Consider the following 27,949-nt stretch of genomic DNA (forward strand, 5'->3'; position numbering starts at 1 on the left):
TATGAAACTTTGAAAGACTTAGTGTCAAATAAAAAAATAAAAGTGTCGAGTGTCGCTCGCTATCACCATATTGTCTTTCAGGATTTCACATATACTGTCTATGGGATTTCCTCTTTGCTCTTAAAATTACTTTTAATTTGAAACAATCTTCTCCATAATAATCAAATTCTGCAGTAAGCCAGAGCCCGTCTGAGCAAGCCTGGGTTATGTTCATGCCAAAGAACATTTATATTGTGGAAAACATTATATAGTCAAAAGAAAAAGAAAAACAACAACACTGAACGATACCTAAATCTTTTTGAACAGTCTGAGATGTTTTACAGTAAATTTTAAATTTGACTTTAAAATTAATTGCTTTTGTTATTATTATTATTTTTTTCATCTATTCCTTTACACAATATCAATTAGCTTTCATTTTACATATTAAAATAAAATAAATAATAAATATATAATTAATTCCCCTATCTAGTTTCAACGCTTTTATTTTGAAAGCCAACTCTTCACAGACATTAGGCTACTTCTCGTTTTCTCATTTTCCTGCAGTTGTGAGCTCTCCAGCGTCGGTTTATTAACGGATAATGAAACCAAATAAGAGATAGCTCTTTCAAGACATGTTTGTTGTCTGGTCGGCAAAGATTATCACGGGAATGATATTGCTATCCTTGTCATTCTACCTTGACAACAACTGTAGCTTGGGCCTTTGTTAGGCTTGGTTTCTAGGGACACCGTTGCTATAGACAGCGTACTACAATAACGTTGAGCAAGGTCAGGCGATTTCCTCCAATCACGATCACGCACCGGCAACGAAACATTTTGAATCAGCCAATCAAATGAAAAACCGATTACCCACCGGAAAATGGTTTGGAGACTCTGGGATGACAAGAAAACTCAAGTAGTTCGCAACTATTTTTATGTACATTTTACCCATATCGTCGTTTGAATGTTTGTAATTTCGCATGGTAAGATAGTTTGCAAATAAATACGTTTTCACTTCATGCTTTAACGACTATGTATTGTAGACATCTTCAAACTATACTTCTCTTGGTGAATGGACAATTCTCCAGCTGCATTTGCAGCTTCTCTGTTTTGTTCATGATTTCAACTTCATTTCTGTTTCGCAGTCTTTGTTTATATGTTGTGTGAAAGCTATCTTCTGCTTCCTAGCAGGTATATTGCCTGTCATCTTGTAGCTCAGTGTTCTCTTTGGCGTTCATTCACTTCTGAATCCATTGATGGTGCTAACGTTATATGGTTATGTACATACACTTGCATATCTTGAATTTGTTGTTACCTTTACATTAAGCCAGATGTCAGTCATGATTGTAAGAGTGTCTGTTGTGGTAGTCTCGGTTTACCTCTGATAGTCTTGAGTACTGAACTCTGAAACATGACCTGAAGATATGTGACCAGTCAAATTATACTTTAGCCATGTGTTCCCAATCCATAAATACACACACACACACGTTTTTATTTAATATTACATGCATTTTTAAGAGTGCAAATATTATGTGCAGCAGCCTCTTAAATAGTATATGATCAAATGGCATGTATATTAATAATTATAACAGTGCTTTTCATGCAAATGGATAGTTGACCTGATGTGCAGGATTGTATGTTGCCTTATTATTATCTTTTTTATGCAGAAAAAAGCAACGAGAACAAGCTCCTCCTCCCCACCTCTGCACGTGCATGTGAACGAGACAACACCTGTGCACGTGCATGTGAAGAAGAGCACAAAATGCAGCCCTACCAAGACAGCCCAGGTATAGCATCATCTTGTAGCATGTGCATTGAAACCCATCCTTGAAACACCCTTGAATTTATAGTAACCTATTATAAAACCAAAAAGTTGTGCAGCTTCACTTTCATTTCATTTCAAAGTTCCATGAGACTTGTATGTCTTTTATGTTCCAGGTTAAGACAAAAAGTGGTTTGCATCATACTGCTAAGGTAAAGACGAGGGTCCCGTGGATCCCACCTGGCAAGGCCTCAACAAGAGAGACCTCATATAAGTGGGAGGTCAGTCAAATATTACATATAAATTCCCATTTGTGCATGTGCTCAATTCATTTACAATCTTTCTCACTGTGGTGAGTGTAATTTTCTTTTACGGAAGAAAACCATTTTCTGTTATTTCAGATGTTTTAATGTTTATGTATGTTTTAGGGACAGACTCATCGTCTGGAGATAACGCCTCCACAGGAACCTGAACGCTCCCAGTCTCCTCTCCGAATAGAAGATCTCTCCACTGATGAGGAAGAGGCACTCCATGGACGCATCAATCAGTACGAGAGGAAGATCGACAGCCTGATGACAGAGGTCAGCTCTCTGAAAAATGAGGTGAGAAAAGAGAGATGGGAGAAATTGACAATTTATCTGTCATTCTTTTCTTTTAGGGAGAAATATTTTACTTTATATACTGGGAAATATTCATTCATTTATAAACACACTATTACCTGTACTACTGTACAGTTTGGGGGTTGGTAAGATTTTTTTTTTAAGATTGTTTTTGAAAGAAGTTTCTAATGCCAGCCATGGCTGCATTTATTTGTTCAGAAATACAGTAAATACGATACTATTGTGAAATATTACAATTTAAAATAACTGTTTTCTATTGTAATATATTTTTAATTATTCCTGTGATGGCAAAGCTGAATTTTCAGCATCATTACTTCACATGATCCTTCAGAAATCATTCTAATATGCTTTAGTGCTCAAGTCAAGATACATTTTCTGTTGTTATTCTGTTATTTTTGTGGAAACTGTGATATTTTTTTCTAAATACTTTAGTGAATAGAAAGTTCAAAAGAAGTGAATTTATTTAAAACACAAATCTTTTGTAACATTATAAGAGTCTTTCACTTTTTTATCAATTGAATGCGCCCTTGTTGAATAGAAGTATTAATTTCTTACAAAAAAATCTTGACCTCTTACCCCAAACTATTTATTGGTTGTGTGTGTATACGCACATGTACATAATTGATAAATACTAACAGTTAAAGGCAGGGTAGGTGATTTGTTCCAGAATTTTTTTTTATGCTGGTTGAAAATCTCTTCACATCCTGATAGCAATCACTAAGTTAAGTAGTCTAAATGTATTTATATGTTGGCTATATATTGTCTGTGGAAGGCATAGGACCATCAAATGTTCGTCCAATCATTATATTCGGTCCGAATGATATGATGTCCTACCTGCCTGTCAACTTATTGTATTTCTATACCTCTGCGCACCCTGCTTGCACAGACATCACACATCATAAGCGCGTTTAATGTTATGCAGAGTTAGACCGACGTCAGTCACTGAGCACCGCAACCGAAACAGTTCCTCCTGAACCAAAACAATGAGCTTATGCTGCGTTCACGCCATAACTACTATAATTTGGAAGAGATGGAAACCCGTGATGTTATACTCTGAGGTGTTTGTGACTTGAATTTATGCGTTTCAATGGCAACACTATCAACGCCAAAATGAATGTGCAGCAGTCAGGTGGTACAGGTCAGTGCTCTTTAAGTTGTTTGTTTGAACACAAATAAAAGCAAATGGAGATGTTTGTGTTTGCAGGTTGAGCTTCGTAAGAAGGAGCAGCTGCTAGAGCGTCAGTCAGAGAGGTTGAGCGCATCACAGCGTGTCATTGCTGAGCAGGAGGAGGAGCTCGCAGAGGTCGCCTGGGAGCTGGAGGCCACAGAGCAGGAGAACTCCCGCCTACGGGAGTCCATGGGGAAGATGCTAGTGGAGAATGATTTTGGGAGGTATGATGAAAACATTGACGTTTAAACATTTTATTACATGTAACTAAATTTCTTATCTAATTTGAACCATTTCTTCTGGTCTAGACTAGAGAGGGACAGTATGCAGCTAGACAAAGATGTTCTACTCAGAAAGCTGCTGGAAGCAGAGATGGACAGCAGTGCAGCTGCCAAGCAGGTGTCGGCTCTCCGTGAAACGGTCAGCCATATGTCCAGGAGTGCGAGTGTGAGCAAAATACACCTTTCAGAACAGTTCTGGGTGGATTTTTCTCTACAGAACTTTGAAACCACTTTGAAACATGTTGTACGGTATCATGTACAAAATCAGATATGCTTTAAAAATATTTTTTATATATTTGTACAGGAGAAAAAGATGTCAGGGTCAGACTCAACACTCTTGGCCCGACAGAAAGAACTCTTGCTTCAGAAACTGGAGACGTTTGAGATCACTAACAGAGCCCTCAGACATCTTCTGAGAGAACAACATAGTCGAGAGGTACTGCTTTGCCTCTAACCAATAAATTCAAAGTATATTATTATTAGACAATTACATTTCACTGTACCTTTTTTTACTACTTGTTTTGTAACAGATGGACTCACTAAGACTCTTGGAGCAGAAAGACGAGCTTCTGAAAAGACTTTCTGATGTGGAAGAAGACAATTCGGTTTGTGTTGCGTTTGCATAAAGTACGCTGCGCTATTTTTGATTTCTTAGTTTTAACGCTGAACTCATTTCTGTCTTCCAGCGTATTCTTGTAAAGCTTCAAGACAAAGAGAGAGAGGTTGACCAGCTCACTTCATTGTTAGAGAGCGAAAAGGTAAACTATAGGGCTGCACGATATATCGAAATATCGCGATATGCAACGGCTTGCGATAACTGCTTGAATTTAAAACCCAAAAAGATAATAAAAAGTCAAAGTTTTGGATCGCAGTGAGTAAACTGGACACATGACTGTTACATACATGTGACATGCTTAATGTCATTAAATGCAATAAACGAAGTACTCATACGCACAGAAAGCCACCTGTCGGACAGCGCATGTTCTCGAATTCTGTTCCTTTCCGCAGCTTATATGGCCAAATACACACAAAAATTTTGTAACAATGCCTGTCTTGGTGAGTATTCGCATAAACACAGTCAGTTATGTCTTAAGTGGACTAAACGGTTGAGAGAGAAAGCGCGCTTGTAACAAAATAATGGATCCGTGCAGCTCTTAAAGGGTTAGTTCACCCAAAAATGAAAATTATGTCATTAATGACTCACCCTCATGTCGTTCCAAGCCCGTAAGACCTCCGTTCATCTTCGGAACACAGTTTAAGATATTTTAGATTTAGTCCGAGAGCTTTCTGTCCCTCCATTGAAAATGTATGTACGGTATACTGTCCATGTCCAGAAAAGGTAATACAGACATCATCAAAGTAGTCCAAGTGACTACAGTGGCTCAATCTTACGTTTATAAAGCGACGAGAAATTTTGTGCGCGAAAAACAAAAAAAAGAACGATTTTATTCCACTATTCATTTCCTTCTCTCTGGGCCTCGAGTTAGTTCACGTAGTATAACTGCGTAGCGCTTCTGGGTTGTACGTCACACGCATCACACACATGACCAGCGTCGGCCAATAGTGAGCCTACGTGTGATGTACAACACAGATGCGCTACGCAATTATACTATGTGAAAAAACTCGAGGCCCAGAGAAAACGAAATGAATAGTGGAATAAAGTAGTTTTTTTTGGGGGGGTTCACTTTATAAACTTAAGATTGAGCCACTGTAGTCACTTGGACTACTTTGATGATGTCTGTATTACCTTTTCTGGACATGGACAGTATACCGTACATACATTTTCAATGGAGGGACAGAAATCTCTCGGACTAAATCTAAAATATCTTAAACTGTGTTCCGAAGATGAACGGAGGTCTTATGGGCTTGGAACGACATGAGGGTGAGTCATTAATGACATAATTTTCATTTTTGGGTGAACTAACCCTTTAAAGTGACAGCAGCCTAATAAACCTTCTTCCATCTGTGTGCTTAATGTTAATCAAACAGCAAAAGACAAATAGGAATTCACTCACTGCTCTTGACTGAATAACTTCTGTAGCTTTAATAAGAATCAGTGTATTTAATTAATTTAAAAATTAATCATTTTATTTTTACATTTGATTATTCAATTTCTGTTATTAAATAAATCTAATTTAGGCCTACCCAAAATCCTAAAGCCCCTGGTTTACACTGATGTTAAAATGACACAGCTACAGTAAAACACTGCTGTTCAATTTCAGAAGTTGTAGTCATGCTTTCTTCTCACAAAAAGAAGGTGAAACATGTATTTTATGAATCAGTTTTTAAATATATTTAAATATATGTTTTTATTCAATGTCGTGCAGCCCTAGTAAACAATATTTTTTAGAATGTTTTAGACATGGGACTGTCATTTATTTCAGCCCTTATCATTTCCCATTGTAACAGGAGAGTGCAAAGACCACCAGTGAACTGTCCAAAGTCTTGGAGTCCACCCGAGCCCATCTGCAGGGTCAACTGCGCAATAAAGAGGGCGAGAATAACCGCCTTAATGTTCAGATCAGGGTAATGCATACAGCATCATTAGTATTCAACCAACATCTACCACTATCTTATTTTATAGTATTTATTCTACAAGACATGTCTAGACGATTTCAGATATTGTCTATATAATTCATTCAAATATTGTCTTCATATATACTAAAATGTAAATGATATGTAAAATCCATTTGGTTCAGAATCTAGAGCGATCCATCAGCCAGCAGCAGGGGGAGGTAGATCACCTGCAGAATCAGTTGCGAGACCTCAGGCAGCAAGCAGAGGCTGATAAAGAGTCACTGAAGAAAGCCACGCGGGCTCAGAAACAGCGGGCCCAGCGCAGTGAAGAAACTGTTGGACAGCTCAGCGCCCAGCTCATGGAGATAGTGAGTGGAATGAGCTCAATGTGTATACTGCTTACAGGTTTTTAAAATTAAAGTTTGCTATAATAAATGTTTCAAACAGTAGTATGCTGCTGAAAAAATTGCATCTGACATCACTTCTGGTTAATTTGTCATTCTGGATATGGAAGGTTTACAATGTACAATACATTAAATGAATCAAGATTGAAATATATAATGGTATAAAATATTTTATTTAAAATAAATGCGGTTCTTTTGAACTTTCTATTAATAAAAAAAATCCTGAAAAACATGTTTCACGGTTTCCAAAAATATTGAGCAGGTACGTCTGTTTTCAACATTGACAATCCAATTTAATTTTTTATTTTTAGCAAATCAGCATATTAGAATGATTTCTGAAGGATCATGTGAGACTGGAGGAATGATGCTGAAAATTCAGCTTTGCCATCACAGGAATAAACTATATATTAAAAAAATAGTTATATTAAATTGTAATAATATTTCTCAATTTTTGATAAAATAAATGCATCCTTGGTGCGCAAAAGAGAGTTCTTTCACAAATATAATAAAATCTCACTGACTCTAAACTTTTGAATGCTAATGTAGATTTCGTCTTATTTAATATAAAAATATAAAATAATGAATCTTTTCACAGGAAGCACAGTTGTCAGATGCTGTGTCAGCTGCAGAGAACTGGAGCAGTCGCCATGCAAAAGAGATGAAGGATAAAGGACAGCTAGAGATGGAGTTCGCATTGTTAAACAGGTCAGCAGGGATTTGTGTCCCTTGTATGATTCTACAAATCCAATAATAGTAAACAGATGTAAAAAGCCTCCCAGAAAGCCATGCAAACCATTCTTGTGTCTTTTAGCCGTATTACAGACCTGACGGAACAGTTGCATGGGCAGGAAGAGAAAGCCCGAACTGAGAGAGAAGGACTCTTAGATCGCCTTCATGAGCTCAATAACGAGAACACTACTATACGCCTGGAGAACCAGAGCCTTAAGGTTTGTCCATTTGCAGCCATACTGTACAAATCTCCAATTTGTTCTTTTTTCAGTTGATTGCCATTTTACACATAATCTCTCAGTTGTCCTCGTGCCTTTATGACAAATAAATACAGATGAAAGCTGAATTGCTGTGCTTGTGCAGGCCACTTCGTCTGCCTTGGAAGAGAAGTTGTCATTGTCCCAGTCTGAGGTCCAGCAGGTCAAAGTTTCCGTGAAACAGTATGAGAGCTTGGTGGACAGCTATAAAGCCCAGGTGTGATCCTCAAATTCTACCAAACCCATTGATTAAGTTTACGAATTTCAGGTACTACATTACCAGTTAAAAGTTTGTAAAACATTTTGTTTTATGTTTTAGAAAGAAATCTCTTATGCTTACTAAGGTGGCATTTATTTGATTAAAAAAATGCAGTAAAAACGTTAATATTGTGAAATATTACAATTTAAAAGAACTGTTTTCTATTTCAATATATTTTCAAATGTAATTTATTCCTGTGATGGCAAAGCTGAATTTTCAGCATCATTACTCCAGTCTTCAGCGTCACTTGATCCTTGAGAAATCATTCTACCGTAATATGCTTGTTTGCTCAGAAAACATTTATTATTATTATTTAATGTTGAAAAAAATGTTGAATGCTTAATTTTGTGGAAACCATGGTAAACTTTCATTCAAAAAGTTTGAGATAAGAGTTAAAAAAGGAAAAGAAAGAAATTAATAATTTTATTAAACAAGGACACATTAAATTGATCAGAAGTGACAGTAGATTTCTATTTCAAATAAATGCTGTTCTTTTGAACTTTCTAATCATCAAAAAATACTGGGTGAAAAAATTATGGTTTCCACAAAAATATTAAATTCTAATAATAATAATGTAACACCAAATTATCATATTAGAATGATTTCTGAAGGATCATGTGACCCTTATGATTGGAGTAATGCAACTGAAAATTCAGCTTTGTCATCACAAGAATAAAGTACATTTTCAAACAATAAAATTGAAAACAGTTCTTTTAAATTGTAAATATCTTCAGAGAAATCAGTTGTTTAATTCTTACCACTCTCTGTACCTTTTTTTTTTAGTGTCCGTCTATAAACTCTGCTCTGTTTCTTTGAATTGATAGGTTCAGAAGACCCGTGCCGAAGCAGACGAGTACTCTGCACGCCTGCAGGTGGCTGAAAGTGAAGCTCAGAGTGTAAGAGACGAGCTAGACCAGGAGATCCAGCAGGTCAGGAAGCAGCTTCACAGTCGTCTGGCGGAACTGGAGCCACTTCCTGAAGCTCTGAGACATGCCGAACTCCAGCTGCAGGAAGCTCACGAGAAAGAACGCTTGCAAGAGAGAAGAAACGCAGAGCTCAGCACCTCCCTCGCAGAGCTGCGCATCAAGGTGTGTTGTTCGGCTTAAGTCCTTGAAACTAGTTTGCATTTAATATTAAAAACACGGCCAGTTATTTCAGAAAAAAACACTGGGAGAACATTGTTGGTGGTGCAACAAAAACGTCTTAATAAAAAAAGCTACAAAAGTTCGAAAATTATCGACAACACTACTATGAGACGTAACGTGTAAAGTAACTCATTACTTTTAATTTACACATTAATATTTGTTTTATTTTTAATAAATGCATTTTACTTTTCACTTTTCAGTACATTTTTTAAACTACTGAATTTAATTAATATTCTCTCTCTTTGCCATGACATTGTCAGTTAGACACTCATGCGTGCCTGGGAACAGAAGTACAAAAGTAACAACACATAACTTTCAATAAAAAGAATTGTACAGTAGATAATATAAACAGTAATCTTTTAAAAAGAGATCTTTTGTATGGCATGCATACCTCTAACGGACAGGAATTATTCTAAGTGGTCAGAATATAATAATATTTTAAATGTGTTTTTTTTTTTAAAAAGGCTTTGTTGTTAAAGGAACACTCCACCGTTTTTTGAAATAGGGCTTATTCACCTTCTTTCCTACATTTAGATAGGTGGGCAAATGCATTTTTGTCTCAGTGCATGCATTGTTTTAGTTTGACAGGGTCGGCGCTAGCTTAGCTTAGCATAATGAATGGAATCCTTTGTTGCCAGCTAGCATGTCCTGAGTAAAAGTAATATAAAAAATAAAAAAACCCACCTAATTACCTCTTGTGGCCTGCGTATTCACAATGAGTACAAATAGCGATGCAGATTAACACTAGGCGATTTCCTAGGCAGATATTGACTTATATATTAAGGACTATATTAGGGGGAAGCATAGGCGAAGCACTGCTACTTGGGCGTGATATCTCTGCGCCCAAGTAGCAGTGCTTCGCCTGTGCTTCCCCCTAATATAGTCCCAAGTCAATATCTGCCTAGGAAATCGCCTAGTATTAATCTGCATTGCTATTTTTGTACCTGTTGTGAATACGCAGGCCACAAGAAGTAATTAGGTGTTTTTTATTTATTTTTTATATTACCTTTACTCAGGACATGCTAGCTGGCAACAAAGGATTCCATTCATTATGCTAAGCTAAGCTAGCGCCGACCCTGTCAAACTAAAACAATGCATGCACTGAGACAAAAATGCATTTGCCCACCTATCTAAATGTAGGAAAGAAGGTGAATAAGCCCTATTTCAAAAAATGGTGGAGTGTTCCTTTAAATGCATTGCTGCGTTAAACACTGGCAAACCCCTGCAAGGCCTGGAAGAGAGTGAGCCTCAGCAAGGTGAGAAAAAGTAGCGTAAAAGTAACAATACATTATATTGTATAAAAAGTAACTGGCAATTAGTTACTTTTTAGGGAGTAACGCAATATTGTCACGCATGACTAGCTTTGCTCAACACTGCATGTGACTGCTTACATTTACCATATCATGGCTATTCAGAATTCAGCAACTTGGCAGGGCTGTTATTTCTCATTTCATATGCAAATAGGTTAGTCATTCCTCACAGACGCTGTAAAATTTACATCCATAAGTACTAAGTACAGTAGCAGGAACAGCCCATTTGATTCTAAAGGGTCAGTGAAAAGGAAAAGGGTGGAAAATGATTGTGAAGTTTATGTTGCAAGAAACCTTGACTAGCATAAGTGGGGCAAAATTTGTTCCTTTGAGAGGGTAGAATATGGTCAGTTTTTTTAAGGTTTAATTTTGGTGTTATTTTTTTCAATTTAAGTAATAGCAGAAACAATCTGTAAAATAATTGTATTTTTAGTGACCTTCATTAGTACATAAATTATGTTTTTATTGATAGAATGTTATGTTTTCTGGTTGATTGTGTGTAGGCAGAGCAACAGGGAAGTCTGGCAGAGATGTTGAGACACAAGAACATGTTGTTACAGGAGGAAAACAAGCAGCTTCAACACAAAGCAGAGGGCCTTGAACGGTCTGTTGCTTCGTCCTTTTATCCCTCATTAATTGTATGTCATTTATTTTAAAAGTATTTTAATCTCTTAAAGGTATAGTTCTGTCAACATTTACTCATGTCGTTCAAAAACTGTATGACTTTCTTTAGTTCCAGTGTTTGGTTCCCAACATTCTTAAAAAGTCTCTTTTTTATGCTCCAAAGAAGAAAGATTTACAGGTTTGGATTTGAACGACATGAGGGTGAGGAAATGATGACACAATTTTCAATTTCCCATTAACATGCTCTATTCCATGCTGTCAACAGAAAGCTAGAGGAGTCTAACTCACAAAATCGAGACCTCATCCAGGTGATTTCAAAACGTGAAGAGACTATTCATAGCAACCAGGTGCGTCTGGAAGAAAAGTCTCGGGAGTGCAGTATTCTGACTCGACAGCTGGAGGAGGCCCTGGACGATGCTCGTCGGCAGGTCTGGCCCCAACTGCCATGAACTCATGGATTCAGTCATCTCTGTTTTCATCTTGCAAAGCTTTTGTTTGTTTCATTGAGTATTCCCTGTTGATTGTCAGGTTACCCAGACCAGGGAGAGAGCAGTCTCTAAAGAGCGTGTTACTCAGTCCAAAATTGTCGACCTAGAGACTCAACTGAGTCGAATAAAAACTGAGCTGAACCAGTTACAACGAGCCAAAGAGGAGGTCAGTGAAATTTCCCTATTTGTGAATTTCTTTGAATTATTTTTGTCAAATTCGTCAAAACATCCATGAACTTTCTTACAGGCTGAACGGAGATACCAGAGCCGTTTACAAGACATCAAGGACAGACTGGAGCAGTCCGACAGCACAAACCGTAGCCTCCAGAACTATGTCCAGTTCCTAAAATCTTCTTACGTCAATGTGTTTGGAGATCCTGCTCTCACTGGGTCCTCGTTCCGCACGCCTTCACCAATCTGAAAACTCTTTCACAAATCTTTTAAGACATGTATTAGTCTACTTTTCACAACTGGTGACCTCTTGACTTTGCTGTGCTTTGTACTTTACTCTTAAAAGGCTTATTTATTGTACATGGTCGTTCTGGTGAGTACTAAGACTCTTTAGTATTACATATCCATCCTAGAATGAGAACAGTGGTCTTATAGACAAATTCTTATCTTGTCTCATTTTGCCCTGTCTCAAGGTGGTCATTATGCGATAAACAGACCTCAAGCTATTATTATCTTCATACATAACTTCTTCCTTAATTTACACGGCAATAAGGAAGGCTTTACTGCATTTACAGTAATACGGCTATTGTCGATTTAATCTTCTTTGATCTTTTTTACTTTCATCTGGTTATGATACATACAATTTGCTTTTTAGTTGTAGAATCTGATTTGACCCTCTGTATTATCTAATTGCTTTCAGCTTAAATAATATCAGTATCTACAGTATGATGATGGTTGTGAGAGGCACAGTAAGAGTCTTAATCATAATCTCTTATATCCATAAAATCCCATTTTAAACGTCATGATCACCTGCTCATATCTGAATTTGCTTAGTACTTGAATTGGTTTTAAGAGACAAAATGACAACAAACTCAGGATTTATCATTTTATTTTTTTAGCCAGTTTTTGTTTACTATAGCAGGTTCATTATGTGAATCTTTCTATATAATAACAATGTAGAAAGCATCTTTTGAGTCAAGATGTATGTTAAATTGTTGTCTTCCTTAGGTTGAGAGCATAGAATTCCAGTAATAAAATGTTTATTGGTGCTATACATTTTTACATTACTGTAATGATCCATCTTTTTGTTGTTGTTTAAAGTCATACTTGCACTTTTGTGTATTTTTGTTTTATTTATCTGATGTACCATCGTGTAAGAATAACCAAACCATAATGCTTCAATGTTTGTGCTTGTATGAAATGCAATGGTATGTATTTTTTAATTGGTAAGAATATTAATATACTTATCAAGTGTATTACACTGTACTGATGTATATAAAGTCTTGTGCTTTATTAACCCACTTTGTGTGATTGAAGAAAACTGATTCAATTGCAATTGCAACCAAACCAACATATAATGCTTTGTTTCTCCATGTAATCCTCAATGTCCAAATATATTTCAGTCCAAATTATTAGTTTTAGGTGTAGAAGTTTTTCTTGTTGCAGGTATTATTGACCCCCTTTGTTTCATTGCTCTGATTGCACTCTGCAAAACTATTGCTCTCTTCTGCCATTGCGTTGCTTTCCGTGACTCCTCCACTAGATTCTTTTTGTATTCTTTTATCTGAAGCTGAGCAGCAGCTAATTTCAGCTGGTAATTTCTTTCTGTGGCCTGAAGACGTTTATAACAGTCACAGCAGGGTGATCTGGATGAGCCGGTTGACTCGGATGCTCCTTGGTGTGGAAGGATATTTTCGGTGTCCTTTAGAATCTGATTCTGAAACACAAAGATTGTTATAATTTATAAAATATAATTGTTTGTTAAACCAGAACCTTCTGTACAAGGTTCTTGGTGGATAAAATATTACACATATGTGTCCCTGGACCACAAAACCAGTCACATGGTTCATTTAAAAAAAAAAGTTTTACATTTACTTTTTTATTGAGATGCACACATCATCTAAAAGCTGACTAAATAAGCTTTCCATTGATGTGTGGTTTGTTAGGATAGGACAACATGTGGCTGAGTTACAACTATTTGAAAAACTGGAATCTGAGGGTGCAAAAAAATCGAAACATTGAGAAAATCGCCTTTAAAGTTGTCCATTATTGTTCGCGATTGTGCTGCATTCACTCACAAAAATAAATGTTTTATATGTTTACGGTTGGAAATTTACAAAATATCTTCATGGAGCATGATCTTTACTTAATATCCTAATGATTTTGGCATAAAAGAAAAATCGATATTTGCCATAATTCTTAATTCGATAATTGATCTATTGCCATAAATATAGCCTACCCTTGCTACTTGTCATAGGAAAGGCGGGGACTAGTTGTAATGTATTAAACATACATTACTCATTTAGGCCTATACCAAAGTCTGTCCTCCATAGATAAAAATATAAACTTACCGTGGACTGTGTAAAATTAAATACAGTCGGAATCGCGTCTGAGTGTAAACGCGCAGATCCAGATTCAAAACAATCCGGAGTGAAATGAGCGGAGCACAGAGAAGAGGATTCGGATGGAGTCCATTCAGCATCCCTCCTCATATTGACTAGCCAATGGCGGCGATGCTCTTCTTGTAATGGGAATCTGGAAGAAACAGGATCATCAGTAACAGAAAGGTGTTGTTTTACCATCAGACAAACTGATCACATGCTTACTTGTAGAATGAGATACCGTCGATATTCTCATCCGGGCCGTATCCGCAGAAATCACACGCTGGCATCTCCTCAACTCTGCTTACAGACGTTAACCAAAGTGCAGAGATGAGAGTAATGAAGGCCTGTTGAGGAGTCTTGTGCTTTATACACTGGGAGGCTATTGATGGTTCTCATTCATGTAAGAGGTGGTAATGGCCGATCTAAACAATAAAACCGTGAATAGAGAGACATTTGTGTTTTATTTACATAATGGTTGCAGGATTGGGCTTTTGTTTGCAGCAGCATTTAGGCACCACAAACCAACAAATAAAATAATTTTTATAAAACTTTAAAGCTAAAAGTCTAATTAGCATGTAGGCTAGTAATATGGGTTATTTTTCTGTTAGGGAAATTTAACTTAGTCTTAGCTTAACATTTAAATCATAAATTTGCCCAAATTGATTTAAACTTGTGTCTTTAATGATTCCATTTATTTTTAACGAATTGTTCAAATGTTAGGCTACATTGTTTTCTCAAGGAAGGTGTTGCAACTATTTTGCTTCTCCTTGCTACATTCTCTGTACCCCTCCCTCCCCCTCCTTCCCCCTCCTAGTTTCACACACATTCATGACATGGACCTTTTAGAAACAAAACAGCATAGGCTAAGTCTCCAAAACAATAGACAAAATTGGGCCATCAAAGACAACCACTTTGAACGACTCTAGACTTGAGTGATTTGCAAGGTTGCAAAAGATGTGTGAATACAAAAAAGAGGACTGAATTTAATTTCAAACATGTATGCTATTTTAACTATTGTTGGTCATTTCAATTTCTCTTTACAAGCCAAAGCTCTTCTTGCTTCTACAGACCTTCTTTATTATATTTCTAGCTCTTTTGAATTTGTTCTCTGTTTCCCTCCTTGGGAGATAAACATATTTGCAAAATGTTCTGCTTTAATTTGTACTCCCTTCCAGAAGGTTCTACTTGAACACTGTGCTTCAGACTCAGGAAAGTGATGTAATCTGTCCTCACTTCTGACTACATTGCTGATTTGCCTCAGAAACTGTTCCAGTGTGTCTCAGATTTTTTTTTTTTTTTTTATTATCATCCTCGTTTTAGCCTATATAGGCATTTTTCAACCATTTCACCTGGATGTGCCAAGACACTGTGTTACAGCAGAAACCACAGAGACCAAATTTATTATGGCAGCATTTTTCCGGACCAGGAGAACTGCAGTGCCAGGAATTAAAAAAAGATGCAGAATCAATTAAATTAATTAGGTACAGTCAGGAAATTCACCAAATGATAGCTATTGATCAAACATGTTAAATTGACTTTCAGCAGCAAATTGCAAAAACCAAATGAGCCAACATTTATATCTGTTATATATCTATGACTATAAATAAACGTATTTTGTTTAATGTAGAACACAGAGCTTTTAAATCTAATGTGAGTGGGAGGGGAGAGCACTGACCGCTTCGGCATTTTCCGTCAGCGTTCGGCTGGTTGCTGCAGTGAATGATGTCACTGTCTCGCGCAGCTCGTTTCATTCGATAGCTCGGGCTACGCTGCTATTTCATTCGCTCAGGTCGCCACCCGTTGCCACCCAGCCTCAGAAAAATAGAGCAAAACCTCCAGCAAGGTAGGCTATTACACAAAATTTCATTTGTACAGTTGTGCATTTTTACAAACAAAACACAAATACAGGACGTTTTATTGCAAACTAAAACAATGGTTTGGTTTATTTCGCGTTTGCTATGCCGAGGGCCGTGCTGGGCGTTTTAGCCACCATTTCCATCTGTTTAATGTTATCTAGAACAGCACATTTCTTTCATTGTGTTATAAATATACTGTTATTACATTGTTGTGCGAATATCACGCGTTAATGTTGTCTCAGACGAGCTTTCATTGCCCTGCCCAATGGAGTCGTTAGCTGCAGAGCTAACCCAGATACAATACACGGATAGATTATAAATTAAACATTACACACGGATACAGTACAATGTGCAACAAGATTCATTTAAATCTATAGGACTACAGAGACGTTTTAAATTATTAAATAAAACCTTATTTAATTATATTAATTGGGTTTGGAAGGCATTTGTACATACAAATAAACCAGCAACCTCCTCCAATTCCAAATGCTCCTCCAAAGAAAGACATTTATTTCAACAACGTATCTTGTTCTACCGATACAGAACACGCAATTTGTGTATTTTCAGTGGGTTAATGTACATTTATAGACGTATATACATTCAGGCTATAGAGGATCCGCCCAGCGCCTTTTTCTCTCTGTGTCTGTCATTGGATGATTGCTCTGATATGAGGCCTGGGCTTTGGCTCTGCTTTTATTGTTTTCTGATGGTCTTCTTACCATTTATTATTAACACAGTTGCATATTTAACTTAACCATAGCTGTGTGTTTTTAAGTGGATGATGGTTACTTTGAAATGAATGTTGGAAAACAGTTAATAACAACGTTTAAATTATTATTAATAAACTAAGTATGCTATAAATTCTGTGACGTAAAGTCATAATTATTTAAAAATTGCACATATCAGGCTTAATCGTGTGAATGGATATAAGCAGGCAAAGTATAGTCTTGCGTAGTCTTTGCTATATTATCAGTAAGCTATATTAAATTCTCCACTTCATTGTCTTCTGGCTTATGTTAACTCTTTTTCTTTGGGAAAATTTTTTTACAGCCTCTGAACATGCCTGCAAGGTTTTAACGATTTGTACCATTGCTTTTTGAACCCATAGACTTTTATGGTGAAGCAGTGAGTGACTTAATATGCATGCCAACTGCTGACATGCCAACAGCCCTGCTGCGCTTATGAAAAAGCCCCTGAAGCCAAAAAGATGAATGTTTTTTGTGTTCAGACATTAGCATGCATTGCTTTTAAGCTGTTCAATATTCACAGTTTCACACTGCGACTGGGCCCCTTAATCATTGTAATATGTAGAGATAGACCAATAATTGTTTTGATCAGTAGCTTATTTTTACTGATATTTGGGCATTAGTTGTTTTGGTGTAATGATTAATTATTGTGCCAAAAAGCACAATAACAAAAACAGTTCTTTTTCCAGACACTTGAACATAACTAATCTATATCGGTCATAAAAAGCTATATCGTTCGATCTCCAATAATGACTTTTCAAGTCAGATTTTTAGTTGCCTTTAATCAGTATTTCAGGCCTAGTTTCTGTTTCCAGATCTGGTGCCTTAGTGAAATTACGCATTATGAAATAACCTTGCACTGCCCGTCAGCGTCTGGAATTTAGCACTTTGGTCGGTCTCTGTTTAACCGTGTAGACAGTCTAGTGTTCACTCCCCATCCTGTTTCCTCGGAGCCTGATGGCATGCATGCTGAAATTGTTGAAAATCTTTCAAAGGGTGTGGTCTCCTGTCTCATAACGTAACTCATAACACGCAGGGTCTTCGTAAGGGTGGGGGTGTCCTCTGGGACGTGTTGCCATAGCAAGCGCAGCTGCGTAACTATTTTGGTTGACCCCTCCCAAGTGCCAGGGTCCCATACTTAGTCTGTGCTGCTTATTGAAAATAAATGAGGCAAATAGTTGTTTGACACCACAATATTATAGAGATCTTGGTTTAAGATGTTAAACCAATCCTGATGAGGATTTTTTGTTAAATTTCCTTATGACTATTAGAAACAGTTTGTGCAGGTCATTAGGGTGCCACTGGAACAATACTTTATTAAATTCATAGCAGCTCTGTGTTCTTAATGATGCAGATTAATAAATAATCAGTGACCACTCACTGACTATGTTTACATCATACACACTCACATTTAGGCAATATTTAGATTAAACTTTAAACTATACTCATGTAAACAAAATACTTCGACTGATCGAATGGAATTGATGTGATTAAGCTCATAATTGTAGCAACCGTAATCGTAGTAAAACGTTTCTTATTTGATTTAGGCATGCAAACACTTTAATCACATTAATTCCACTCTGACCATTTATTCCACTGACCATGTTGAAAACGTTGCACGTCACCAATAAAATTTAGTAAATTGATGATCAAAAACATTGAAATGAAGACATTTTTTGGAGCGTCAACAAACAGGATACCAAAGAGCCAGCGAACATAATCAGAATAATGAAAATCAGAATAATGTATAATCAGTATAATCAGAATAATGAAAATTGCATGTAAATGGGAGTGAAAAGGTAAGTCACAGCTTGTGTAAACATCTTCCTCGATTAGTCCATACTCTGGTTTTTTGGAAATAATCACATTATTGGTGCACATTTAAACATGGACAGTGTCTTGTAAGGCTGTACATGATAGAAAACAGACCAAAGCCTGTGTGTTGTGCTATTGTTCTGGTTTCAGGTTGCATCCTGGTGGTGTAACACAAACCTGAAGTGGTCTACGTTGTCACTTTGATATGTATCAGATCAGATGGTCTCTTTCTTGCGGTCTGTGTTGTGTTATTGTGTTGCATGAGCTGCTATAAGACTGCATGCTCTACTTTGGCTCACATAAGCAGTGAATTTTGAACATTAAATGGCTCATGTGCATTTGTCCCGGTTCTATTTTTATTAACCAGTCTCAATGTCTTAATCAATAATAATGTTTTGCATTACGCCTTGTAGCCATCCCCAAGACACCTGTTACCATGTCCACGTTTCTTAAACCCAAACTGAAGGTAAAACATGTGAGTTTGCGTCTCCAACCGGATCTCACAGGAATACGTGACTATTTTACAATTTGTGAATCGTTCAAAAATGTATGATTATTAGAAAAAAGCAAGCGTGAAGGTCCACCCATAAACGTACCTGTCACAGGGGCGTAAGAAGATTACGTGAATGAGATCATACGAATTAGCCACCAATTTGGCAAAATGTAAAATAGTTACGAATTGCCATGAGATTGTGTTGGTGTCTTTGTGTTCTGCCCTGATTTGCTGTGTAGTAGAATGAGAACATAAATGTGTAGTGTTTGCATTGACAGTGTAGAATGGAAGAAAGTGAAGTTTTTTTTCTTATTCTCTCAAAAAGAGAGACGCATGGGTTGGGCTGTACCTTGGCTGTCTCCCCACAGAGGCCGTCACTGCAGCGCTGATGCTTTTGTCAGCACTGCAGCGAGAGGGAGAGGAGATGGTTAGACAAATGCAGTGAGAGTGAGGTTTTGTTTTCTGCATACTCATGCGCCCATCTTCATCTTAAGAAACATCATTGCACATAGAACCTGGGCTTAAAGTAAGTAACATGATATGTGACAGAATATTATGAATTTGTGAGGTCTTTGGGTGCTTTTTTTATATTTAATGCATGGAAGTGCTGGTTTATTATAGGCTGTTTGTGTTTGTTGCATGGTTTGAGTGGGTGTGTTCTGCATGATGGTACCCTAGTTGACATGCTGCCACGGATTAAATCTCTTGAAATCCGCCTGCGTGTGATGTTTTGATCCCTGGGCAGCTGTGATAGGCTGCAAGTGAACTTTTTTTTTTTCCTGCAGCTCAATATAATCATAAATATTTCATGTTTAGGATGGGCTCGGTTTGAGTGCATCATTATTCTCGGGGGTTCGTGGAGCTTTCAAATCTCAATCAATAAAGAAGCCTTTTCGAAATGAGTTAACAGGATAAAGGACTGAAATAATAAGAGCATATCTCTGGATCTCCCTGCAAAACTGCTATTATTTCAGCTTTTTGGACTCTTCGAACAGTTACTATTAGCCAAACTAAATCCTTGGAGACATCCCACCCGTTTCCTCTAAATTCCTTAGGCCTGCATCCTCCCATTTAGACGTCAGCGCCCCTTGGAAACAGATGTGTTACCATGGAAACTTCCAGGCTTTCAGCGTGACCTTACTTAGGCTAGTTCTCGGTATTCCCAGGTTGATAGTGGGAGTGAATTTAATGATGATATGTGCTTCACTCTTGCTGAACACTGATGTTTGGAGTATGGTATCCATCCGTGTGATGAAAAATGAATGCTTGAGGAAATGGGTGTCTTATTACATCACTCCATTTTTTATTTTTTTTTTACCTTGTGATCTGATAAGAATCTTGTTGTCTTAGCAGAGTTACCTTAAGCCCTGTTCACACCACCAGCGACTTCGTCGTTATATTCGTTGTTATTCTCTGTTCTGTAAAGACTCTTGTGGTGGGCGTTCCCAGTGCTGTCGCTCTAATGTTATTGGTAGACTGCACGTCTGTCCATATCTTTAGAAAATGCAATCACAAATTATATATAAAACTTAGCTATCATTCTAATTTGACTAAGAATTAGACTTAAAAGAATTAAAAGTAGCATTTTGCTGTTAGAGAGTGTTGTGATATAAACTACAGCAGTGCTCGGTTCATTAAATCATTAACTAGATTATCAATCGATCAATCAACGAATTAAACTCGCTCATACTGCCAAAAATGACTTCAACATCATTCAAAACCGACAAATAATAAATGTTCTTGTCCCTAATAATAAACATAATGCAGGGGAAACTGTAATATGAACTACAGCAGTGCTAAACTGCTCGCTGCTTCAACACAATTAACACAAACTATCAATGTATGAATCAAACTCACTACTTCCACGTAGTAGACGTAGACGCTCCACGTCTCGTTTTTTGCATGCTCAAGTTTGTATTTTACATGTAAACGCATGACAAGTGCGCTCACGTAGAGAGTGACGTGCTCATTTTTTCCAGGCACGACTATGCCGCAGCCAGATGAAAAAAATCTCACCTTTTCAGAATGCTGCAAGCACACAGCAGGTCATGTGACAAGAACCAACCAATTCTTGAAAACATTGAAAGCTCAGCAAAGATGGACGAAAATCACATCTGTACAGGGCGTTTTTTGTTCTTCTCATCCTCATAAATATATCTAGTAGTAGAGCTCATGCAAGGGCTGGAAATCCATTTATCCATTTATCTGTCCATGTCTTAATGAAGAACGAGGCTTATGATTGTTTAGCGACGGCAGACACAATGCTCTCAAGCAATTTTAAATGGAAGAGAAAGCAGCACGGCGGTCGTTTTCCTTATGTTTTTAGATGCAATAATGTGAACAGCCCCTGAGACTGCCAACAGTTTCTTTTCCACACATCATTTTATTATGACAATGAAGTGAGCTCCACTAACAGTCTTCACTCCTATTGGTTGTCGCTTGCAAAATTTGCTGCTCATTTGCATAAACTTTTCAGAACTTTTGTCACGTGATTCGCGTCACTTGACATGCCTACAATTCTGCCAACGGTCACTCGCTCGTGTCGCCAGAAGTCGCCAGCTCTCCATTGAAAATGAATGGGATCATGGCTCTTTATCACTGTGCGTCCTGATGGTGTGAACGGGGCTTTATAATTGACTCACTTAACTTTGATGTTCTAGTTTTACCTGATTGGTTCAGTCTCACACATTGTTACCATCACATGTATACTGCTTTGGAAATCTGTGTCACCTTCAGGCTTGTGGTTATTAATATCCCAGCTCTTCTCTGAGAGAATCTTAAGAATGTCTATCAGAGGACAACCTCATTATCAGGAGAATGGGAATAACAGTCGCTATTAGAGAGTCCTGATTGTCTGGGTGGAGTGGGAATATCCTTATAGTAATAGTTCACCTAAAAATGTTGAAAATTCTGTCATCATTTATTCACCCTCAAGTTGTTCAAAACCTGTATGAATTTCTTTCTTCTGCTGAACACACAAGGAAGATATTTTGAAGAATGTCGGTAACCAAACAGTTGATGGGCCCCATTGACTTCCCATAGGTTTTTTTTTTATTATTCCATTGACTGCTCATACTTCCTTTTTTTGGTTTGTGGTTCTGACCATAATGGTTGTAAAACAGCAAAGATGGTTGTTGTTTTTTTATTACACAAACCTCAGAAGATGAAATGGTTTTCAACATGTCATGTTCTAAAGCTGTAATGGTTGCCTGTTCATAAATCATAAATGGCCACTGTATTGCAGGAGGGCGAGAGGTTGGACTTTGCCTGTGTCATCATGTGTTGGGAATGTAAGAGGCAGTTACTGAAGTGCTGTGCTCAATGAATGAGCTCGTGGGAACGAGAGGGGAATATTCCAGAGTGCTGCTGGACTGCCGTATTCAGTTGGATTCAGAAGCAACAGACTAAGACAAATGATAGAGAAGAACGAGGAGGGAGAAGAAAGTGTGAGTTTGTGTTATCACTAGTACGCAGCCGCGTTTAGAAGCGCTATCTGTCGCTACAGCTGGACTGCAGTGAGGCACTCGTGAGCGCGTAGCTTTGTATTACAGTGAGTTTTTATTACATTGTTTGTGTATTTAACTTTGTAACTCTTATTTCATGTTTAAGTATTTTAAATACAATGTCACAAAATGAATACTGAGATTGCATGGTTTTTAAAGACATATCACGGGTTGAGAGTGCACATCTGCTGACTTTTGATCTGCACATGGGTGTGGCCTATTGCGTTTTTTCCAACGCACAGTTGCCGGCTTAAATTTAACGGTACAGATCCGTGGTCTGCATCTCGGTGGTCTGTCATGACACCTAGCCCCACAGAGCTGTCGGACTGAAACCAGGCTGAGCTGGTCGTAATCTCCTGTCTGATCTGAGCGGACATTGAGATGGGATTGTTTTGGGAGAGGCTGGGGGGGGGGGGGGGAAGGGCAGCATGCATCCAGCTGATCTGGACTAAAACAGAATGTTTCCACAGTAAAGCGCAAGCTGTGCATTAGATCTTCGCTCGTTCATCACGTTTCTCATCTGGATGGGTTGAAGTTATGATTGAGTCAAGGACCTCACTAATGGATCAGCCATTAGCTAATCACTTCCTTATCTGCTTTCTCTTTTCTATTCTCCCGTCATTATATCAAGCGGATGTTTTGTACATAGCAGCCACTGATTGGGCTGATCTCCTGTGGTTAATTCTCTTCATAAACCTTTGCTGTTTCTGTCTCTTTCATATTTAGCATGATGATCGCCATCTTCTCTTTCCTGCCATTCAGCCCCCGTTCCACCATCTTTTCCTTTATTTCCCTCATCTCTTCTATCTGCATTGGGGGTTATAATGGAAAGATGGCAGTTCTGGCCAGCATAACAAAAGACTGTATTGATCCAGGCTGACAGTGCATTACATGGCTGACTCCATAGTCTGGCCACTCTTCACATTGTTAAAAATGCTGTTTTGTTAGTTTCTCTGGCCTTGGATTAGCCTGAACCCTCCCCAAACACGTCCTATAATGGATTCGCTTCAGCAAATGGAGCACACGGCCCTCTCAAATGATCTTAGCATGTGATGCCCGACAACATTCACATGCAGTCACACAACAATGCTTTTGTCAAATTTAGAAATTGAATGAAGGGTTTTTTTTTATAGTCTTGTAAAGACTGGAATACTCTACATGACTTTTGCACAGATTTTTGTCCCGATTTACAGTCAGGATGAGCTAGTTGTCTAAAGTCATCACCAGGCTGAAGATTTTGGGCAGTTGGAATTGACAGATTTCGTATTGTGTATAATGGCCACAGACTTTGATTCGAGCCAGTTGGAGATATAAAACAGTTTTGATATTTTGAGCAATTTTAGAAGATATTAGCTGCTTTTCCTCCATCAGGCCAAACCGTTCTCATTGCTTAACCGTTCCGTGCCGATCCGGCCCTGCCGGTACAGATATGGTTTAATTTTCCACTGTGGGTCATAGAGCTCTTTGGAATGAATACAAAATTGAACAAAATCATTGCTTCACAGACGATATGAGATGTAAATAGTGACCATGTTATGGAGGCTGATCAAATATTTATTTTAATTTTATTATTAACTTCACTCAAATAGTGCGCTTGGCCATTTATAGAGAAACTGGCAGCCAGGCAACAAACAAGTGACCAATCCTGAGTGGCGACATCACTACACACATTCTACCAGCACGGGTATGCAGTGTCGTTTAGTGTATGATCAGATTTTCTGCGAATGTATGAAGCCTAGTGTTTTAAAATCTGTTCTGGTTTTAAGTGGTGTTGTGTAATTCCAGGAGTTTGTTTATTATATTTTAAATTATAGTTTATTTGCCATGAAAATAGCATTTAGCCTTAAATAAATGAATAAATAAAAACACACAGAAAGGGTTAATATGTTGCCATGCTATTACTGAAACAGATGAAGAATGTTCATTTGTTCACACATATCTGTGTGGAATGACTCCAGATGTTCACACCTGTGTGTGAAGTGAATTATTCCACTCTTTGTCCTCGGTTAGCTTTTTATCACTTAAGACTCTTCTTAAATGGATCAGCAGCAGACCCTGCATTCCAATAAATCCAGTCAGTCTGGAGATCGAGATTGAACCTATCTGAAAATCAGCTTATAACAGCTTTTATCATCATATTACCTAACTACAAATGAACATGACACATCATGGTCTTTATTTATGAGTACAAAGATTTTTGAGAATATAATTGAGTCATTGTCCAATGTTTCCAGTGTCAACAACAACCTAGTTTTGTTTCACATCAGAATGAGATGCTGTTGAGATTATGCTGTTGAGATCTGCTGTGGAAACATTTGGAACGGTTCTAGATCATCCAGCTTCATGCTATTGGTAGAAAAAGAGCTACAGAGACATTTGCTGTAACCTGGGTGGGACCCATCTTTGGTTCAGTCATTCTGGACACTAACATCCCCTCCACCCTCAAATGCAGCTGAAATCACACCGCCCCCACCCTACTGACAGTATGGGACAGATGCAGTTGGATTGGGCTTTGGATTGGTGGGGGTTGTGTTCAGAGTCAGTGGGGGGCTGATGGCAGCACTCTCTTTGTGCTGGTTTGCTCAGAAGCGTGAGGAATGTCCGCCTGGCCCCCCATGTGCTCAGCTGTTGGCCATTGCTGGGGAGAGTTGTGTCTTTTAACTCATAAAATATCCGCTTGGTTTTTGGTGCCTCCCTCGAGTGAGTGTTTGTTTCATACAGACTTAGTGTTGTCATTTTTTTAAATTAATTTGCATAAATGTAATATACTGTAGTCAACATTTGAAATGGATCAAAAAAAGTTCATCAAAGTTGTCCTAAGACAAGATCCTATAACTTTGATGAAAGGTTTTGATCCACTTCAAATGTTGACTACTGTAGTTTAATGAAAACATTGTAATTTTATCGTGAAATATTTTTTAATTGGTCCTTTTATTGCTATTACCAGGACGTTATTCCCATTGTTTCCTGTTAGAGAACTCTTTTTCTGTACTCTTGTTCTTTTCTGATCAGATAGCCACACTGATTTTTTGCTTACTATGCCCAAATTCATGTGGAAGGGCATTTGGCATGGACATTTGGAGATTAATTTATTAACAAAGTCTTTGCCCTCTTTTAGAAAATGGATGTCAGTGGAGTCAAAGTTCTAGAGTCGGCCGACGACATCCAGGAGCGCCGACAGCAGGTTCTGGACCGGTACCGTCGCTTCAAGGAGCTGTCTACTGTCCGAAGACAGAAACTCGAGGACTCTTACCGGTTCCAGTTCTTCCGTCGAGATGCAGATGAGCTTGAGAAATGGATCCAAGAGAAGCTACAGATTGCCTCTGATGAGAACTACAAGGACCCCAGTAACCTACAGGTGAGATAAAAGCAATTTAGAAGTTTCCAAAGTGACTCTTCTACTCAAGTTTACAAGTTGTTCATATATATATATACTATATATATATATATATATATATATATATATATATATATATATATATATATATATATAATATATATATATACAACTTGTAAATCACTCAGGGAAACAAGTAAAAAATAAAGTACTAAAATGTGTTATCACACATTCCTGTTCCTGAAGTGACTCCTCCCTTAAGCTGTAAATTCCTTGACTGGGTGTCTGCTGTAATCAACAGTAAATTTATGTGTAGAGTCATCAGATTATAATATCTTGAATACATATTGAACACATGCATACAATGACTTTTATCAAAAGTATATATTGTGACATATGCAGATGATTATGGAGTTGGTTGAAATTAGGCCTTATAGAGTTGCGAAGCTCGCGAAAGAAATGCATCTTCACAAAATACATTGTTTAAAAATGGGAAGTTTAAGAGCTGCATAGCATGCGTCGACTTTACCATTATTTTCGTCTAACAGAGCTTTCTTTTTTCCCATCTCTTAGGGAAAGCTCCAGAAACATCAAGCCTTTGAGGCAGAGGTGCAGGCTAACGCTGGGGCCATTATCAAACTGGACGACACCGGCAACCTCATGATATCTGAGAGCCACTTTGCATCTGAAACCATCCGAGTAAGAGACTCTTTCTTTTTTATACCACATGCTACATTTCCATAAAGATGAAAAGTGTAATTTGTAGTTTTTTAACATCATCCTATATGGATCAGTCTTTTACGCCTTACCGGACCTCTCAGCGACCAATAGTTAAAAGTGTCAATTATGGCGCTTTCATTCAAGTAGGTGCTTGAGTGCGGTGAAACATGTTTAATTTCAATTTCTTCTGCTTCTTTTAACAGTGCATGTCCCTTGAAAGAACTGCGTGCAGTGTTTTTTTTTTCAGTGTACCTCAACTTCCTTACTCAGTCTTTCTATTACAGTCCAAGCTGACTTTCTATTTCAGAAAACAACATTTCTAGACTTCATCTGAGCTGTCCTAGAAAAAATATGTGTGACAAGGTGAGCATTTTGTTTTGATTCTAACTCTGTCTTTGTCCCCTCTTTAAACTCAGACCCGTCTAGAGGAGCTTCACCGTCTGTGGGACCTCCTGCTGCAGAAGACTAAAGAGAAGGGAGTGCGTCTCCTGCAGGCCCAGAAATTGGTGCAGTATCTCCGTGAGTGCGAGGATGCTCTGGACTGGATCAGTGACAAGGTGAGAAACAATAGTAGGCGTCATATATTGTGCTATAGGCGTGTTTGGTCAATTGTGAAAAATAATTTCACCCAAGATATTTGAAGACACACTGACAAAACTTTCTTGCAGGAAGCGATTGCCACCTCAGAGGAACTTGGGCAGGACCTGGAGCATGTGGAAGTTCTACAGAAGAAGTTTGAGGAGTTCCAGACAGACCTGGCTGCCCACGAGGAGCGTGTGAACGAGGTGAACCAGGCAGCTGGTAAGCTAACCCAGGAGAACCACCCAGAGGCTGAGCTCATCTTGAAGAAGCAGGAGGAGGTGAACGCTGCCTGGCAGAGGCTGAAGGGCTTGGCTCAGCAGAGGCAGGGCAAACTGTTTGGAGCTGCTGAGGTGCAGCGTTTCAATCGGTAAGTTCACACCAATGACGATAACTATAAAGTTTTAATAATCTTTCTATTTCTCTGAGAATAGAGAGAATAGGGAGGTCCACATGAAGTCCAAATGTTTTATTCTGGCCTACAGGGATGTGGATGAGACAATCAGCTGGATTAAGGAGAAGGAGCAGCTGATGGCGTCTGATGATTTTGGTCGTGACCTCGCCAGCGTTCAAGCCCTGCTCCGGAAACACGAAGGGCTGGAAAGAGACTTGGCAGCCTTGGAGGACAAGGTCAGTCTCAGCCTATCCACAAACTTTTTTTTTTCTATTTCACAAAACAGGCCAAATCAAATTTATACATTTATTCTCTCATTGTTTTTTTATGTACATTCAGTTTAATGCACTCTCTGTTATACGCCCATATTTAAGCAATGTGCAATCATTCTTTGTGTATGATGTAGACATG

General features: G+C 38.0%; 3 protein-coding genes across 11 annotated transcripts in view; 2 read left to right on the top strand and 1 right to left on the bottom strand.

Moving 5' to 3' along the window:
- The first annotated feature begins 476 nt into the window (after positions 1-476).
- On the top strand, positions 477-13,122 carry odf2a (outer dense fiber of sperm tails 2a). 2 transcript variants are annotated; one of them, XM_081391213.1, is made up of 19 exons: positions 477-959; positions 1,644-1,763; positions 1,915-2,019; positions 2,167-2,340; positions 3,563-3,750; positions 3,835-3,973; positions 4,112-4,243; positions 4,338-4,412; positions 4,494-4,565; positions 6,217-6,333; positions 6,507-6,692; positions 7,324-7,433; positions 7,540-7,675; positions 7,821-7,931; positions 8,798-9,061; positions 10,932-11,032; positions 11,318-11,480; positions 11,581-11,706; positions 11,788-13,122. In XM_081391213.1, exons 1-19 carry the CDS (start codon positions 957-959, stop codon positions 11,959-11,961), a joined length of 2,496 nt encoding a protein of 831 aa, XP_081247339.1. In that variant the 5' UTR covers positions 477-956; the 3' UTR covers positions 11,962-13,122. The 2 variants fall into 2 exon arrangements, with proteins under 2 accessions (XP_081247339.1, XP_081247340.1); XM_081391214.1 differs by having other exon boundaries at positions 517-959; positions 3,835-3,946.
- On the bottom strand, positions 12,585-14,382 carry LOC308705918 (uncharacterized protein; the record flags this gene model as incomplete). Its single annotated transcript, XM_081391216.1, has 3 exons — positions 12,585-13,428; positions 14,063-14,246; positions 14,318-14,382. The coding sequence occupies 3 exons, from the start codon at positions 14,380-14,382 to the stop codon at positions 13,111-13,113; spliced, it is 567 nt and encodes a 188-aa protein (XP_081247342.1). The 3' UTR covers positions 12,585-13,110.
- A 1,436-nt stretch (positions 14,383-15,818) lies between these two features.
- Positions 15,819-27,949, top strand: part of sptan1 (spectrin alpha, non-erythrocytic 1) — a 30,978-nt gene continuing 18,847 nt past the window's right edge. For 2 of the 8 annotated variants that reach the window (XM_081391224.1, XM_081391218.1), the window contains exons 1-7: positions 15,847-15,938; positions 18,926-18,978; positions 25,627-25,866; positions 26,419-26,544; positions 26,982-27,122; positions 27,234-27,514; positions 27,630-27,774. In XM_081391224.1, the coding sequence (XP_081247350.1) occupies positions 18,949-18,978; positions 25,627-25,866; positions 26,419-26,544; positions 26,982-27,122; positions 27,234-27,514; positions 27,630-27,774 (963 nt within the window). In that variant the 5' untranslated portion in view covers positions 15,847-15,938; positions 18,926-18,948. Of the gene's footprint in view, positions 15,939-18,925; positions 18,988-19,415; positions 19,532-25,626; positions 25,867-26,418; positions 26,545-26,981; positions 27,123-27,233; positions 27,515-27,629; positions 27,775-27,949 lie in introns of those variants that run through there. The other 6 variants (XM_081391217.1, XM_081391219.1, XM_081391222.1 and 3 more) reach the window with 4 other exon arrangements.

The sequence above is a fragment of the Scardinius erythrophthalmus genome, assembly GCF_964197995.2.
Source record: "Scardinius erythrophthalmus genome assembly, chromosome: 17".
In the NCBI taxonomy this organism is placed as follows: Eukaryota; Metazoa; Chordata; class Actinopteri; order Cypriniformes; family Leuciscidae; genus Scardinius; species Scardinius erythrophthalmus.

Coding starts and splice junctions, on each gene's coding strand:
- odf2a (XM_081391213.1), top strand. Junction 11,481..11,580: donor TGGACGATGCTCGTCGGCAG/GTCTGGCCCCAA, acceptor GTTGATTGTCAG/GTTACCCAGACCAGGGAGAG. Junction 11,707..11,787: donor TACAACGAGCCAAAGAGGAG/GTCAGTGAAATT, acceptor ACTTTCTTACAG/GCTGAACGGAGATACCAGAG.